The sequence below is a fragment of the Camelina sativa genome, chromosome 3 (assembly GCF_030686135.1).
Source record: "Camelina sativa cultivar CO46 ecotype springtype chromosome 3, ASM3068613v1".
Lineage (NCBI taxonomy): Eukaryota > Viridiplantae > Streptophyta > Magnoliopsida > Brassicales > Brassicaceae > Camelina > Camelina sativa.
Genome location: NC_141882.1, coordinates 26453241 through 26471946, shown reverse-complemented (window position 1 = coordinate 26471946; position 18706 = coordinate 26453241). Strand labels below are relative to the sequence as shown.

Sequence of the window (18706 nt, the reverse complement as noted above, 5' to 3'; positions counted from 1 at the left end):
GTGATTTTATAGAAAACGAGGTAGCAATTGCTCCCCTGATGGAACCATGAGTCTTTGGTTAATATTTTGTTTGCCATACTGTAAGAGTTCTAGGGATAACGGAGTAGCTTTTAGAAATGTTTTACACATTTTAGTATTAGAGGAAAGTTTACCGAAAAGCTTTCGTTTTTTTTTTCAATTATTGCGTAGGTTTTTTAAACCTTAATCGTTTTAAGAAGAATAAAAAATCAGAATGATTGGAGGTTTGTGTTATGCAAGTTGGATCCACGTCTCAAAAAAAGGAAATTATCTTTCGTTGACATGTTCTTCGTATGCTTTAAAACTAATTTAATAACCCTGCATTCTTTATCAACTTACCTTATCCGTGTTATGTTCTTCAAAATAAGAAAATTACGAGGGTCAGCTAGAAATGAAGAGATGGAGTTGACTAATTAACTTAATGTCCAACCTGGTAGAGGCATCTATTTTTAGTGAAAATTTCACAGAGAACGGCAAACTTTGTACTATTTTCGGGTTAAACCATAGATTAACTCATAGGTTTATGATTTTCAGGTTAAACCGATGCGAATATTATTACCAATAGTTAGCTATCCAAGGATTTTTTAAACATATTTTCTATTTTCTATATTTTTGTGACTTAGGTGGTTGACAATTTCTGGGATTAGTTTCTTTACTCTATTAATGTCCACTTGAAAACGTCACAACGATTAATATTTCATTACTTAAAAAGATGTCAAGGTCGTAATCTTCCAAAACTAGGAAAAGATGGAGAAGTATTTTCATGGAGTTTTATGTGTGTTCATCATCACATTTGCTTTTACACATGTTGGGGCTCAGGATCAAAATGGTATTAACTTTTAAACTCTCAAAATTAAGGAAAACTCATATTGATTTTTTTTTGTTTTCATTTTTTCTTAATTCCCTCGTCTTATTAGGATTTATCACTCTGGATTGTGGTCTGTTACCTGATGGGTCTCCATATACCAATCCATCTACTGGATTGACATTCACTTCAGATTCTAGTTTCATCGAGAGTGGAAAGAACGGTCGAGTCAGTAAGGATTCTGAGCGAAACTTCGAAAAGGCTTTTATAACTCTGCGATATTTTCCAGATGGAGAAAGAAACTGTTATAGCCTGAAGGTCACGCAAGGAACAAATTACTTGATTAGAGCATCTTTCTTATATGGAAATTATGATGGTCTTCATACTATCCCAAATTTTGATCTATTTATTGGCCCTAATAAGTGGACAACAGTGAATTTTAATGGAAGCGGAGGTGGTCTGTTTGAGGAGATGATTCACATGTCTAGGTCAAGCTCTTTGCATATTTGTCTTGTCAAGACTGGAACAACTACGCCGATGATATCAACCTTGGAGCTACGACCACTGAGAAGTGATACTTACATTAGTGCCAATGGGAGCTCCTTGCAACTCTTTTTCAGAGGTTATCTTGACGATTCAGTTCCCGTTTTACGGTAAGTAAACTTTGACTTGTGAAAAGAATCTTAACGATTCAGGTACGTAACGTCTTGGATTTTTGTACATTTTTATATATGGTAAAAAGATTATAGAACAATAACAGATAGAATATGATGAAAGATCAAAACTATAGAGTTCCTTTTCTATGTCTATATCTAAATCTAATACAAGACTTTGGTAGGTACCCTGATGATGTCTATGACCGTAGATGGTTCCCATTCACTAATAAGGAGTGGACACTTGTAACTACCACTCTCAATGTAAACACTACAAATGGTTTTGATCTACCACAAGGTGCAATGGCATCGGCTGCAACCCGTGAGAATGATAATGGGACATGGGAATTCCCATGGAGCTTAAAGGATTCTACAACACGGTTTCACATTTACCTTCACTTCGCAGAGCTTGAAACTTTGTTAGCCAATGAGACCAGGGAATTCAATGTTTTGCTGAATGGAAAAGTTTTTTATGGACCATATAGTCCTACCAGTTTAAGTATAGGAACTATGAGCACACAACCCGAATCGACACTGACATGCAAAGGAGGGAGTTGCCTGTTGCAGCTAGTGAAAACAACAAAGTCAACTCTTCCTCCTCTCATCAACGCTATTGAACTTTTTACAGTTGTTGAGTTTCCTCAGTCAGAAACAAACCAAGATGAAGGTGCAGAAATTGACCTTTTAATACATATGAATTATAGCTTTGCATGTGTTTGATTCTTATATATTATTAACTATGCAATTCCAGTGAGTGCTATCAAGAAGATCCAAATTGCTTATGGGTTGAGTAGAATTAATTGGCAAGGAGATCCATGTGTCCCGGAACAGTTTTTGTGGGCTGGTTTAAAATGCAACAACACTGATAGCTCTAATCCACCAACAGTCACTTTCCTGTAAGATTTTTCAATCATATACAGTACCATTAAAATAAAAATTCTCTATTCTAAGGTTAACAAATTTGAAATCATTATATATATTCATGAATAAATCACTAGAAACTTGTCTTCAAGTGGATTAACTGGGATGATCGCATCTTCCATCCAGAATTTGACCCATCTACAAGAGTTGTAAGTATCACACATACATTAACAAAAGTATAAATTTTTAACTTGTCTTATGTGCTGGAGTTTTTTATATTTAAATAAAAATTCAAATGCCAGGGATTTGTCAAATAACGACTTGGTTGGGGGTGTGCCTGAGTTTCTAGCTGACATAAAATCGCTCTTGATCATGTACGTTAGTTTCTTATAAGAAAGTATGAAACATAAAAATGTCTTCCAACTATTCTCATAGATTCTAATTAACCTTGTGTTATATATTTCTTTTTATACCTTAAAAGAAACTTAAGAGGAAACAATTTTAGTGGTCTACTTCCTCAAAAGCTTCTACAAAAGAAAGGATTAAAGTTAAAGTAAGTATCTAATTATATATTTCCATTTGATAATTATCATAGCTTTGACAAAAAAATATATTGAATAGCATTTTTAATTCATAGTGTTGAAGGCAACCATAGGCTTATTTGCACAGAAGGACCATGTGTAAATAAACCTGGAGAAGGTGGACATCCCAAAAGGAGTATAATTGTACCAGTTGTTTCGTCGGTTGCTTTAATAGCTGTTCTTGTAGCTGCATTGATTTTGTTTTTTGTTCTTAAAAATAAAAATTCATCACGGAGTAAAGGTAATTGTAGCAGAATCAAAAGCTTTGATAAGAAGTACTACGTATACCACTATAGTAATTAAAGACTAGAAAATCATATTAAAGTTTGGTTTTGCAGCAAATAATAGAACTTCAAGATCATCCGAGCCACCAAGGATAACGAGAAAGAAAAGATTTACTTATGCAGAAGTTATTGAAATGACAAATAACTTTGAAAGTGTTCTTGGGAAAGGAGGGTGTGCTATGGTTTATCATGGATATGTAAATGGTACAGAGCCGGTTGCTGTTAAAGTACTCTCACATGCTTCAAACCATGGTCATAAACAATTCAAGGCAGAGGTATTAACACAACGATATTCCTTTATGCAAGTGTCTTTTATAATTTTTTTTGATAAATATGGACCATATATCTTAATTCTATGTGTGTTTTTGTGGTTTGTTAAGGTTGAACTTCTTTTAAGAGTTCATCACAAGAATTTGGTAAATCTAGTTGGATACTGCGAAAAAGGAAAGGAACTGGCGCTCGTCTATGAATACATGGCTAATGGAGACTTAAAAGAGTTTTTTTCGGGTAAAATTTAAATATGTATTAAACTCAAACACCAAATCGTAATCCATTGTCGATCCAACAAAACTTGTAACAAATTCACAAGCTAACGTCCTTCTTAAAACACACAGGGAAGCGTGGTGATGCTATTTTAAGGTGGGAAACTAGGTTACAAATAGCACTGGAGGCCGCACAAGGTTAATAAAGCTTAATGAACCTATTGATTTCCTCTTAAAAACTCTAGTTTTCAAATGAAAAAATTTGGTACAAATGATTTGTTTTACACTAGGTTTGGAGTACTTGCATAAAGGATGCAAACCACCAATTATTCATAGAGATGTCAAAACCGCAAATATATTGTTGGATGAACACTTCCGAGCCAAACTTGCTGACTTTGGACTTTCAAGATCACTTCTAAACGAAGGAGAAAGTCATGTCTCCACGGTTGTAGCAGGAACTATTGGTTACCTTGATCCAGAGTATTAACTAAACCATCTTTTTATATTCTTACTTCAAATGATTTAAACTCTTTACAATCTTTTTAAAAAATGTCTTGCAGATATTATAGAACAAATAGGCTGACAGAGATGAGTGATGTGTACAGTTTCGGGGTCGTTTTATTGGAGATCATAACAAATCGACCCGTGATTGAGCAGAGTCGCGAAAAGCCACACATAGCGGAATGGGTGAATTTAATGATTATCATAGGAGATATTAGAAAAATTGTTGATCCAAGTCTCAAGAAGGATTACCACTCTGATTCAGTTTGGAAATTTGTGGAGCTAGCAATGACTTGTGTGAATGCATCTTCAATGGCAAGACCGACCATGTCTCAAGTTGTTACCGAATTAACCGACTGTATAAAATTAGAATACTCAATGGGAGGGAAAAGTCATAACATGGGTTCTGAGAGTTCTAGAGATGTGACCATGATCTTTGATACTGAAGTGAACCCCGTGGCTCGCTAGACCACATAAAGAAATTTCGGTTGCATTTTATTGTGTTTATTTACATAAACTAATAATACTGTTTCGTCATCTCTTCAATTTTACTATCGCCAAAGAAGATAAATTTGATAAATTTCTTCACATGTAATAGTTGTAGCAGATAAAGAAATAAAACGTTTGCATAGGTGAAATGTGTGTAGAATGATTTTTTTTGTGACACATTGGGTACATTTCATTCGTAAAGCTACAAGATCAAATTCTGTTGTGAAAGTCGTTGTAAAATTGGTTGAATAATTATTATAATCAAAAACAGTAAAGAAATCAGAGATAATCAACAATTTATTGTGTTGCTGCCAAACCAAGAGGCTAAAGCACATGTTTGTTAAACAAAAAATAGTTATTGTAAACACCTCTCCTTTATATGGGTGTTCACAGGTTCGAGAGGTGCAACCTCCCAATAGAAAATGTTATCATCAAACAGTTCATAATAATAATAATAATAAAAGGCTTATACACTCAAATCTCTGGAGCAACAACAAATGATTCTATTTATTCAACTTCTTAACACCTTAAACCTCGTTCCTAACTTTTACGAGAAACATATCTTGAGACCTTAAACCTTGTTCCTTGGAATTTCTAACACATTTTTCCATATCTTTAATCATTATGCGTAATTTTAAGGTCATGATATTTCAGCAATATATGTATGTGTTTACATCGGAGATAGATAAAAATATAAGACAAACCATTTGTTTACCTCAACGTTTCATAAAAACAAATTACTTTACCCCTTGTAATCACCTCCCCTTTTTTTTTTTGATCAGCTGGAATTATATATTGGATATCGATAGTAATTACAAAGATTTCAAACCTCCCACCGTGACTTTGATGAGATAGACCTACTTACCTCTACTCCTAAGTCCCCATTCAGGTGGACCCATACAAAAAAAATTACAAAAAAGCTCAAAATCAAACAGAGAGTATTTGTCTTTCCTCCATAAACACTTGACGAAGCTAGGTAGGATGGTTTGAGGCAACATACGACTGCAACCTGCACTCACTTGTAACACTCTGGGCTATTAAAAAGGCTCCTCTGTTTGAAATTGAACTTTCCAAAATAATTCTCCAAGACTTGAGAACGCTTTCAACAAAAACTTGGCCTCCATCGCTTGATATCTGAGAGATGGCCAGGCTTGCGGTCTATTAATAGCATCAACCAGAAACTTTTCCTGAAGAGCATAAATCACTTTCTCAACTTTGTGATTTTTCAAGCTCTCTACAGCCCACATAAGAGATATAAACTGAGCTTCTTTTTGGTCGATTACTTTGGAGAAAGCCCTTCTACTATGGAGTAAGACAACACCATTGTGATCTCGCAATACCCAAGCACCACCAGCCAGTTCATTTCTTTAGGACCACGAAGTTCCTATATTACACTTTAACCAGTCCTTAGGCAGAGGCACTGATATGCCCAAAATTCGAGGATCACTCAGCCGGACTAAAAAGGATAGAAACTCGCCAAGGTGCAAGGTGCAACAAGGGAGATTTGATGGATTGAGGGGTCGCACAGAAGTTGCGGAAGACTGCTGATATTCCCAACTCCAATCACTGCTATATATGACACACTAGTCCAGCAAAAGGAGGCTGTTGCTTGGATATTACACACCAAGAAACAAAGAAATGTTCTAGACAAAGAATAAAGAGATAGACTCTAAAATGAAAAGGAAAATTGGTTGATGATTCTCAAATGAGATTACATGAGTTTATATAGAGATAGAAAACTTGGTCACAAAGCCAAGTATTATTCTTGAAACTAAAACACAATAAAGATAGATAGTTTAATGAAGATTCAACTCTTGAACTTTGTCTTCCCAAGGTGTCCTTCCCAAGGTGAGTTGAACTCAATTTTCGTCACTCCTCTTTGACCACAAAACAAAATGATTATTTTGGGCTTTCTTGGACTTGAATTAGGCTCAAAGTGGGCTGGACTTGATAGGTATCATCCCCAATAGTTCTTCCCATGCTCTCTTTGGCCATAAGCTCTTGAATAAGCCCATTTAGTGCATTTCTTAGCCTCTTAGCTTTTGCTCTAGTCATTGGTCTTTCAGGTACAAGCAATGATTCCTCCGCTACAAGCTCCTTGGGTTCAAGCTCAGCTACAAGTTCCTCGAGTTCAAGATCAGCTAAAAGCTCCTCCTCCCTAGCTCCATCCATGATCACATCATCCCCCTCCTCTTGAAAAGGATTTGACCGCAAATCTGGATCATCTGCCACAAATGGAGCCAAATCAGCAACATTAAAAATTGAACTCACTTTGTACTTACCTTGCAAGTCGAGTTTGTAAGCATTGTCACTGATTTTTGTCAAGACTTTGAATGGACCATCGACCCGTGGCATTAACTTAGACTCTCTTTCTGTTGGGAAACGTTCCTTTCTCAAGTGTATCCACACTCGATCTCCCTCTTTAAACACCAATTGACGTCTTCCTTTGTTTGCTTGCTTCTCATATTGCTTTGTCTTTGCTTCAATATTGAGTCGGAATTTCTCATGAATCTGCTTAACAAGTTCAGATTTCTTTTTCCCATCCATACTAACTCTTTCACTCAAAGGCAAAGGGATTAGATCCAAAGGCGTTAGAGGATTGAAACCATAGACAATTTGAAAGGAGAATACTTAGTAGCAGAATGAACTGAATGATTATATGCAAACTCAACATGAGGCAAACATTCTTCCCAAGATTTGATGTTCTTTTTAATGATAACACGCAAAAGAGTAAACAAAGTTCTATTCACTACCTCGGTTTGTCCGTCAGTTTGAGAATGACAAGTAGTTGAAAACAACAGCTTAGTTCCTAACTTAGACCACAAAGTTTTCCAGAAATAGCTTAAGAACTTAGTATCTCTATCAGAAACAATAGTTCTAGGCATGTCATGCAATCACACAATTTCTCTAAAGAAACATTCAGCAACGTTTGTAGCATCATCATTTTTGTGACACGGGATGAAGTGTGCCATCTTAGAAAACCTATCAACAACCACAAAGACAGAATCTCTACCTTTCTTGGTTCTAGGTAATCCTAACACAAAGTCCATTGACAGATCAGTCCAAGGTTCAGTAGGAATGGGTAAAGGAGTATACAAACCGTGGGGTTGAAGTTTAGACTTAGCTTGCTTACAAGTGACACACCTCCCACATATTCTTTCTACATCTCTCATTAAGCTCAGCCAGTAGAAATTCTCCTGAACCACTTTGTGGGTCTTCTTTACTCCAAAATGTCCCATCAATCCACCTCCATTTGATTCCCTGACAAATAACTCCCTCAAAAAACATTGGGGCACACAAAGACGGTTATCAAAGAATAGGAAACCAGACATTTGATAATATTTTCCATAAGCGACTTTAGAGCATTTTCTATAAATCTCTTTAAAATCCTAGTCAGTTGTATACAATTGCTTCATGAACTCAATACCAAGCAACTTAGTCTCAAGAGCTGAAAGAAGAACATACCTTCTAGACAAGGCATCAACCACCACATTTTCCTTACCTTGTTTGTATTTTATGACGTAGGGAAATGTCTCAATGAATTCAACCCAACGAGCGTGCCTTTTGTTCAACTTTTGCTGGCCTTTGAGGTGCTTCAAGGATTGGTGATCTGTATGAATTACAAACTCCTTTGGCCAAAGATAATGTTGCCATGTTTGGAGTGCCCTAACCAAAGCGTATAGCTCTTGGTCATAAGTGGGGTAATCGAGTGTAGCTCCTCCCAATTTCTCACTGAAGTAGGCAATGGGTTTCTTTTCCTGCATCAACACAGAACCAATACCCACTCCTGAGGCATCACATTCTATCTCAAAAGTTTTGGATAAATCAGGAAGTGTAAGTAAAGGCGCTTGAATTAACTTCCCTTTAAGTATCTGAAACGCCTCCTCCTGAGCTTGTTCCAACTTGAAACCAACATTCTTCTTGATTACCTCTGTGAGTGGAGCTGCTATTGTGCTGAAGTTCTGAACAAACCTCCAGTAAAACCCAGCTAGCCCATGAAAGCTCCTTACCTCTCCAACAGTTTTGGGGCTAGGCCAATCACGGATGGCCTTGATCTTTTCTTCATCCACCCTGACTCCATCAGCACCTACAATAAAACCTACGAAAACCACGTGATCTGTTCCAAAAGAGCACTTCTTAAGATTTGCAAATAACCTTTCTTTCCTAAGGACGTCTAGGACAGATTTCAAATGCAGCTTATGTTCCTCACGGTTCTTGCTATAGATAAGAATGTCATCAAAGTAGACAACAACAAAATGACCAATAAAAGATCGCAAGATATGATTCATCAAACGCATGAATGTACTAGGTGCATTAGTAAGGCCAAAAGGCATGACAAGCCACTCATACAATCCTAGCTTAGTTTTGAATGCAGTCTTCCATTCATCACCTTCTTTCATGCGAATTTGGTGATATCCACTTTTCAAATCTATTTCTGAGAAAACAGAAGAACCATGCAATTCATCTAGCATGTCATCAAGCTTAGGGATTGGATGCCTATACTTTACCGTAATATTGTTGATGGTACGACAATCTACACACATGCGCCAAGAGCCATCCTCCTTAGGCACAAGGAGAACAGGTACAACACATGGGCTTAGGCTCTCCCTGATGTAACCTTTTTCAAGAAGTTCTCCAATCTGCCTTTGAATTTCCTTTTTTCCAACGGATTGGTTCGATAAGCCGACCGGTTTGGAAGTGACGCACCTGGGAAGAAATCAATTTGGTGTTCTATACCTCTTATTGGCGGCAAACCGTTAGGGTTTTCTTCTGGAAAGATATCTGAGAATTCCTGCAAAACATCTATCAAATCACTCGGGAGCTCCGGTGCAAGGTCATAAAATGCTATTAGTGTTTCTTTATACACAAGCAAAAGCAATGGCTGTTGAGAGTACAAAGATTTCCTTACTTGACTCTCTTTGACAAAGAAGTTAAAGTTCTTAGGAGATACCTCAGGTTTTGCTGGTTTAATTTCTTTGTCTCGGCTTTTTTTCAACTGGACCTGGTCTTGATGGACCTCCAACGGAGTTAAAGGAACCAGAGTGATCTTCTTTCTTTTATGCTCAAAGGAATGCCGGTTGGTGTAGCCATCATGTATAGCCCTCATGTCAAACTGCCAAGGTCGTCCTAGAAGAATATGGCTTGCATCCATGGGAAGGATATTGCACATGATCTCATCTTCATATCGGCCGATGGTTAGAGGAACCGTGACTTGCTCCCTGACGTACTGTTCGCCCGTTTCATTCAACCATTCCAGTTTAAAAGGTCGCGGATGAGGTCTTGTCTCAAGTCCAAGCTTCCTAACAAGAGTTTCACTAGCAACGTTCGTACAGCTTCCACCGTCAATGATCAAAGAACAAACTTTATCTTTAACTAAACATCTAGAGTGAAAGAGATTCTCCCTTTGTTCTCGGTCATTGGACTTAGGTTGAACGCTTAATGATCTCCTAGTGACCAGAAGTGTCCCTTGAGTTGGATATTCAAACTGCTCTTCCTCTTCGTCAAAGATTGGTCCGAGATCTTCCTCTTTTTCTTTATCGTCCTCGGACTCCACTTCACCGTTGTCTAGGAGGATCATTACCTTTTGATTCGGACATTTGTTGGCATAATGACCAAGTCCTTGACATTTGAAACACCGAATATCCCTTTCCCGATTGTTGGTCTCGACTACCTTTCCTTTATCAAGACGAGTAGGAGCATTAGTCTTAAAAACTGAATTTGATGAAGTTGAAGACTTACCTTTATCTTGATAACTTGGTTTTGGAGCAAAAGAAGGTTTAGCGAAACCCTTCCTCTTGGTTTGTTGTTCGATTAGAATCGCCTTGTGCAACATTCCCTCCAAGCTTTCATATTCTTGAAGCTCCATTCTGTCCTGAATGTCCCGATTGAGGCCTGCAAGGAATCTGGCCATGGTAGCTTCTAAGGTTTCATGTACGTCCGCCTTGATCATTAAGCTTTCCATTTCCTGGAAATAGTCCTCCACAGATTTGGTTCCTTGAAGCAAGCGTCTGAGTTTTTGGTGGATATCTCTGTGGTAATGAGCCGGCATAAACCGTTTCCTCATCAAGGTAGTGAGCTCATCCCATTAAGCTATTGGTCTTCCACCTGTCCTTCTCCTGTGAGTCAAAACTTGATCATACCAGTTAATATAGCCTATAAACTCAGTTGCTGCTAACCTAACCTTCTTGAGTTCAGAGAAATTTTGACATTGGAACACTAACTCTATTTTCCTTTCCCATTCTAGATAAACATCCGGATCATTTTTACCTTTAAAGATTGGAATTTTAAGTTTTAAACTACCTAAATTATCATTTCTTGTACCAAAAGGATTAACATCACCTTGATCACAGTTTCTATGACTTCGTCTAGGTCGGTTGATTGATCAATCATCTTCTTTATGGAACTCCTCTTCTTCAATTTCCTCTTCGGGCTGGTAAGTCCTCCTTGAACGTTCTCTCCTGGCTGCTGGTCTAGAACGGGTTTGTTGGCTGTTCTGAATCTCGTCGAGCCTCTGGTGTAGTTCTTCTAGACATGTATTCATAAGGTTATTAATAGTGTCATTCAATGCTCTCATTTGCAAGTTAGATAGCCCGGCGACAGAATTCCCTGGCCGATCTCGTTCTCCATCACTTTCCATGGTTTCCTGAAAACTTAAACACCAAAAGTTAGCAGATAAAAAATCCTCACACAAAAGTGTTTCTCTCACTTTTTTTGGTAAGTCACTCAAGAGCTTTCTCCCTAAGTTCTAAGAGAACATATCCAAGCAACCCAATGGAATTCCCAAGCAACAAGGGAAGAAGGAAGATAGAAAGACAAGAGGATTTTTGTGAAATATGTTTTAACCACTCCAAGGCTGGATTTATCCTCAGCCAGCAGGATTGCTCTTCCACCACCTAGCCAAATGCAAATCTTTTTTTTTTTAGATTTTTTCTTTTTTTTTTTTGCTTTTTTTTTTGGATTTTTTTTTTTTTTTTTTGGAAATGGAAATGGCCTAGGTAAGGAGGTGGCCCAGATTTAAGATAGAAAGAAGAAGAAGTATTTAGAAATGGAAGATGAGAAGATGAACAGACAAATACCGGTTGAGTGGCTCTAATACCACTTGATACGCCCAAAATTCGAGGATCACTCAGCCGGACTAAAAAGGATAGAAACTCGCCAAGGTGCAAGGTGCAACAAGGGAGATTTGATAGATTGAGGGGTCGCACAGCAGTTGCGGAAGGCTGCTGATATTCCCAACTCCAATCACTGCTAGATATGACACACTAGTCCAGCAAAAGGAGGCTGTTGCTTGGATATTACACACCAAGAAACAAAGAAATGTTCTAGACAAAGAACAAAGAGATAGACTCTAAAATGAAAAGGAAAATTGGTTGATGATTCTCAAATGAGATTACATGAGTTTATATAGAGATAGAAAACTTGGTCACAAAGCCAAGTATTATTCTTGAAACTAAAACACAATAAAGATAGATAGTTTAATGAAGATTCAACTCTTGAACTTTGTCTTCCCAAGGTGTCCTTCCCAAGGTGAGTTGAACTCAATTTTCGTCACTCCTCTTTGACCACAAAACAAAATGATTATTTTGGGCTTTCTTGGACTTGAATTAGGCTCAAAGTGGGCTGGATTTGATAGGTATCATCCCCAATAGTTCTTCCCATGCTCTCTTTGGCCATAAGCTCTTGAATAAGCCCATTTAGTGCATTTCTTAGCCTCTTAGCTTTTGCTCTAGTCATTGGTCCTTCAGGTACAAGCAATGATTCCTCCGCTACAAGCTCCTCGGGTTCAATCTCAGCTACAAGTTCCTCGGGTTCAAGCTCAGCTAAAAGCTCCTCCTCCCTAGCTCCATCCATGATCACATCAGGCACCCATAACTTTCCATTCTGACTGAAACCTCCACTGAGGTTGATACCTCCATTCACCTGCTTGTTACCCAATGGAGGATCTACCTCTTCATCAATTTTTTGAGCCTCGGTCCACTCAATCCAATCATCTTTCGCTTTTTGTGCCGAATCAACAGGTGAGAAACATATCCCTTCAAAAGCCATCTGATTCCTATTCCTTCATAATCTCCGCAAAACCCAAGGAAAATTTTTCCTTATCTCCTCCGGCCAAAACTTATTTTTCTGGTTTATAAGAAGGTAATGTATGTTGGAGAATACATAACCGTTATGGAAACCAAACCCTAGCGAGAGAACTCCTGCAAACCGCCCAGGTTTGTCTCGATACGGGCATACGAAAAGAACAAGATTTATTGATTCCCCTTCAAAGCCACATATTTGACATCTCTCATCAGTATGTAAGCCCCGAGCATTTAGAGGCAAAGCCACAAGTAAAGCTCCAATAAAAATCTTCCATAAAAAGACATGTAATTTAGGATCAGTGGGTACCTTCCATACTTGGGATTTCAGGACATTTATGGAGGGAAGTTGGTTGGCTTGGATTTTGATAGCTGAGTTACTTGATTGAGAGGCTAACCAGTAAGCAGATTTGACTGTAAAGTCACCACTCTTATTGAATCACCAAGAAAAGAAGTCCTCCTGATCTAGCACCGGTTTGATTTTGATGATTCGCTGAATATCAACCGGCAAAAAAAATGCTCTTCCAACTTTTGGGGATCCCAGGATCGTCTACTTCTATCAATCAGCTCAGAAACTCTCAGATTAGGGTTGAAAAAACTATTTTTCCTCCAAGGTGGACACAAATCACCATCCTCAATCCAATTATCCATCCAGACCCTTATAGTTTTACCATTACCTATGTTTTTGGTTCGACCCTTGATTAGAAGATCCCTCCCATGTAAAATGCTTCTCCAAGCAAAATATGGTCTTCTTCCCAGGTTAGCTTTTAGAAAGTCTGAGTTAGGGAAGTAATTACTTTTCATCACCTAAGGAAAAAGACAGTCAGGGAATTGAAGAATTCTCTAGGCTTTTTTAGCTAGTAGAGCTTGGTTGAAAGTTTTAATGTCTCTAAAGCCCATTCATCCAAGATATTTTTGTAAACACAGCTTCTCCCAACTTTGCCAATGGATTTTATTTGCATGCTCAACATTATTCCACCAGAAATCTGCCATCACACTCTCCAGGTTTGAACAAGTTGTTTTGGGGAGTTTGAAACAGGTCATGACGAAAACGGGCATCGCTAGAGCGATCGATTTTAATAAGACCTATTTACCTCCTTGGGACAGACTTTTAACATGTCATCCATATATTTTGAACTTTACTCTATCTTTGATGTAACCGAGGAGCTTCACTTTTGAACCAGAGAAACACTAAGGCATTCCTAAGTATGTAATTGCACCACCTTCTTTATGGATCCCCAACTTATTTTAGATGCCTCTTTTAAAATTCATGCTCACATGGACCCGAAAGGTGATGGAAGATTTGGATAAATTGATGGCTTGACCAGTTATTTTTCCATACCTTTCCAAGATACTATGAAGAACATGACTTTGATCCATAGTCGCTTTGCAAATAAACAAATTGTCATCCACAAAGAGTAAGTGATAAATCTCTGGACCTTGATCATCGAACTTAATCCCTTCTAATCGTCCTTCGAGTTGAGCTTTGTTGAGTAGGTGAGTCAAGCCTTCAATGCAAAGGTCAAAGAGAAAGGGGGATAGAGGGTCACCTTGTCTTAAACCTCTTTGTGGAGTGATGAGTCCGAAGGGTTGATCATTAATTAGTACAGAGTATGTGACCCAGCATACACATTTCATTACCCAATCAATCCAGACTTGGTGAAAACCTAAAGCAGTTAGCAGAGATCTAAGGTAGCTCCACTCAGCTCTATCATAGGCCTTCGACATGTCGGTTTTCACTGCCATTAAGTTGTCAGACAGAGCTTGCTTGCCACTGAGACTATGTACTGCTTTGTGTGCTACCGTTATATTATCCGATATCAATCTTTCAGGGACGAAAGTCGATTGATTTATCGAAACAGTTTGCTGGAGTAAGGGCTTCAGTATTTTCACTAAGACATTTGAAATGACCTTATAAAGAACAGTGCAAAGACTTATTGGTCTTAAATCTGACATCACAACCGGATAAAGAGTTTTTGGAAGGAGAAAGAGGTGAGTGTAGTTCCAGTCAATAGGGATCAAACCAGTTTCGAAGAACAGTTGCACCTCTTTGATCACTTGAGCTCCTACCGTGTCCCAATACTGATGGAAGAAACTTGCAGACGTACCATCGGGCCTAGTAGCACTAGAAGCTTTAATGGAAAAAACCACACTTTTGATTTCTTCTGCAGTGACTTTTTCTATCAAATCCTCGTTCATACTTTGGGTAACCTTGGGTTGAAAATCATAGAAACACTTATGAAAGGAGGAAGGGTTCGATGACTTGAAAAAATTAATAAAATAAGCAGAAGCAACCTCCCCTTTAGCACCTTCAGAGCGTTGAGCAAAACTGTTACTATCCAGCAGCATTTCAATCCTGACCCTTGATCTGTTCCCTTTCACAGAATCATGGAAAAATCTGGAATTGCGATTTCCTGATCTAAGCCACTTCTGCCTAGTTCTTTGACGCCAAAAGTCCTCCTCAGCCCTATAGGCTCTTGCTAATTCACCCTTCAGAATGTGTACCTGGTGCAATTTTGGCCATCTGTCCGATTGTACTTTCTCTAGAACTTACTCCAAATGATGAATCTTATCAAAAGAGTTCGTGCTATTCTTTTTTTTTCAGGCACTGGGAGCTCTTCTGCAATCTCTTATTCTTTGCGAGACTCTGAAACCAATATTCCTATTTCTAGGATTCCAAGCTTTTGCACTAGCTTTGTTCACCTCAGGTTTCTGAAAGAATCTCCTATCGAAATGGAAATGTCCTTTGTAAGCAACTTGAGAAGAGACAAAACTTAGAAGGACTGGTCTATGGTCAGAACCTCTTATATCAAAAAATGTTTGGTTTGACGCCGTAAACTGATCTAACCAGGCTTTATTTCTAAAAACTCTATCAAGTTTATTCTGAATCCAGTGATCCCCTCTTCTACTAGCCCATGTGAAACCATTACCGGAGCTAGTAAGTTCCACCATAGCACAACTATCCAGCATATCAGAGAAAGGTTTAAAGTGGTTATCAGATCTCATGGGACCTCAAACCTTTAATTTTCACCATTATGAATGATAGCATTAAAATCTCCTAACATGCACCAACGATCACTGCGACTGACTCCAATCCGACTGATTCTTTCCCAAACACTACCCCTTTTACTGTAATCCGGATCACCGTAGACACAAGACAGGAAGAAGTTTGATGCTCCAAACTGAACTTGAACATCAATCAGATTCTTATCGAAGAACAGAAAATCCAACTGTACATTGTTCTTCCAAAGGATAGCTAATGCTCCGCACTTACCAACCGGTTCCACCGTGAACAATCTATAGTAACCTAATAAAAACTGCACATCCACTAAACTATCACGACTTTGCATTTTTTCCATCAAGAACACTATCTCAGGAAAATGCTTTTTATGCAATTCCTTGAGATGCTGAATTGCCAAGTCTTGAGACCATCCCAAGCCTTGGAAATTCCAACTGAGTATGCTCATTAACCATTGGGCGTTCCCTCCTTTGGGACCACCTCTTTAGGGTTCAGCTTTGTGGATTTTGCAGCATTGTTACCCTGATAGACTGCTTTTCTTTTCTCTTTCACTCCAACTTCAATTCCCAACTGCATAACTTTCTCCCCATAACCCAAAGAAGGTTCTTTTGGCTTCAGCTTTCTGAGATTTTTTTGTGGGTCTTGTCCTCTATTTTGCCTTTTTTGGAAGAGTGCCGGAAGGACCAGCTTCACAGAAACCAGCCCTATAAACCGTTGCACTATCTTGGAAGGGCTGAGACAAAGCAAGGAAAGAACCAGCCTCTTTAAAAGGATAAGAGAGCTCATCAAGCATTAGACTATCCCTTGGTTGACTAGCCTTGATTGCAGCAGCCATTAACTTGGGAACTTTCTCACCAGTATCGACAAAATCTGATTTGTTAGAAAAATCAAAGACCAGCCCCTTATCCTTGTTGACATTTCCATGTACAATTGGGACTTGTTCTAACCTGAGTATCGACTTACTGGCGATTGGATCTTTCTCGACTTCACTGACCGTTCTCTTTATTCTTTCAGTTTTGACATACCAATCCTCATTGTTGTCCACTTGCAAGTACTGACGCATTCCATCAAGAACATCATGGGCGATCTTTTGTCTTCCAGTAACTGGATCCACTCCCACTTGATCCTCTCTCAACAGACCGAAATGGGGGTCATCGTCCTTGAGGAATGGTACTTTAAACGATTTTGGGATAGGATTCCCAGATCGTTTTGCTTCTAATTCACTCTCCTTCCTCTTGGCCAGAAAAGGGCAAGCTGTATTTTCATGGGTCAAACGCTGACATTCATAACACCTTTTCTGCACTTTCTCATACTGGAAACGCACAGTAGTAGAACCCCCTTTTGGGAGATTGACAACCTTAGATCGACGGAGGGGTCTGGCTACATCAAACATTACTTTGACTCTGACGAATTCTTGGACTTGTACTTTGATGGATCAAAAGCTACTTCCTTAACCTCTCCTATCAACTCTCCCAACGTTGTAATAGCTTTAATAGTGTAGAAATTTATTGGAAGGTTCCAAATTTGTACCCAAACCGGGAAGAACTAAAGATAGTTCGCAGGTGGATCCTCATACCACCGATCAACAACAATGGACCAATCACTGTAAGTATGAGTTCCCTTAGCTAAAACTTCGAGAAGATCGTGTTCTGAGTCAAAGATAAACTGAAACTTCTCGCTAGACAAAGCTACGCCTCTCATCCTTCCTGATTTCTGCCATTTACGGGGCATGTCTCTGATTAAGTTCTTCATAGGCTGGCAAGCTGGATTGAGTGTGCGTCTGACAAGACTGATAGCATTTCTTTCCATAGACGTATAATCAGGAAGATCATGCATCTGAAAAGGGGTACCCTCTTCTTCTTCTTCTTCTTCAAGCAACATCGCCATAAGAGCTTTATCCATCGTTGAAGACATGATTCCAAGAAGAAGTATGAGATCCGAAGATCCGACAGACAAGAGATCCGAAACCTTAAAGATTTATGATTAGAAAAGTAAAATCACTTAGAACAAACCCTAAAAACTTTCTGCGATTTGAGCTAAAAGTCACACAAAGAGGTACTAAACAGATGAAATCGACTAAAGGGAAAGTGTTTTCCAGTCTGAAGTTCTATTCTAAACCTAATGGAAGACACTAGTTGAGAAAGAAGGTCTTTCTGATTTTTTTTTTAACCTTGTAATCACCTCCCCATTAGCAAACTACTCCTTCACCCCTTTTTGTTAATTTTCATATAATGTATTCCCCTTACCAGAATTGAGAGGGATCCAAATCACATGGGAAATGCAAAACTCTTCTGTTTTGTGTCTCTCAATAAACCCTAAAAGATATGACACTTTGATTATCATGGCAGACACGTTCAGCATTTATATCTTACATACATACTGTATTGTAACTCTTCGGATTTCATTTTGTTTAATTAAATAAAAGAAACGTATCGGTATCTGTTTCAGAATTAAATACAATCTAAACGCTAATAATACGATTTACCAACAGGGGAAAAAGTCTAGTTATTCTAATGCAAATTCAGATTCAAATAACAATTTATATGCGGACACTGAGTTGAAGCTTTTGATCATTCTTCGCTCCGGTTGAATGCAGAGATATTGTAGCATTCTTTAAACAACAGAGAACGATTCTTAAATAATAGAGATTGTAACACTTACTTTTATTACAATTCTTTTGCCACAGCCCTCAAAAAACTCATGTGAGTCACAACAAGTCAACAACAACCCTATATGTGACCAGATTAGTTTCAGTTTTATATCCAATTTTTCTTACAAGGTTTACTTAAGTTAGGGATTAAGACGGCAGTTATTTCCGGTATCATCTATCTAGAAGATTCCTAAAACAAAATAAAAGAAAACAAATGTATAAAATAATTTGCTCTCAACTCCCAAATCACACAATTAGGACATGATAACCAGAAATAACATAATA

The 18706-nt window shown here is 38.2% G+C and overlaps 2 protein-coding genes and 1 pseudogene across 2 annotated transcripts; 1 reads left to right on the top strand and 2 right to left on the bottom strand.

Moving 5' to 3' along the window:
* Positions 1-604: 604 nt before the first annotated feature.
* On the top strand, positions 605-4823 carry LOC104777823 (receptor-like protein kinase At3g21340). Its single transcript, XM_010502148.2, has 13 exons — positions 605-847; positions 936-1476; positions 1662-2143; positions 2228-2372; positions 2475-2546; positions 2640-2711; positions 2819-2890; positions 2975-3159; positions 3257-3477; positions 3583-3709; positions 3817-3882; positions 3975-4164; positions 4245-4823. The coding sequence occupies exons 1-13, from the start codon at positions 766-768 to the stop codon at positions 4651-4653; spliced, it is 2664 nt and encodes an 887-aa protein (XP_010500450.2). The 5' UTR covers positions 605-765; the 3' UTR covers positions 4654-4823.
* A 4448-nt stretch (positions 4824-9271) lies between these two features.
* Positions 9272-10555, bottom strand: LOC147947724 (uncharacterized). Its single transcript, XM_087507419.1, has one exon. The coding sequence runs from the start codon at positions 10538-10540 to the stop codon at positions 9272-9274; it is 1269 nt and encodes a 422-aa protein (XP_087363545.1). The 5' UTR covers positions 10541-10555.
* A 5663-nt stretch (positions 10556-16218) lies between these two features.
* On the bottom strand, positions 16219-17685 carry LOC147947723 (uncharacterized; annotated as a pseudogene).
* Positions 17686-18706: the final 1021 nt, after the last annotated feature.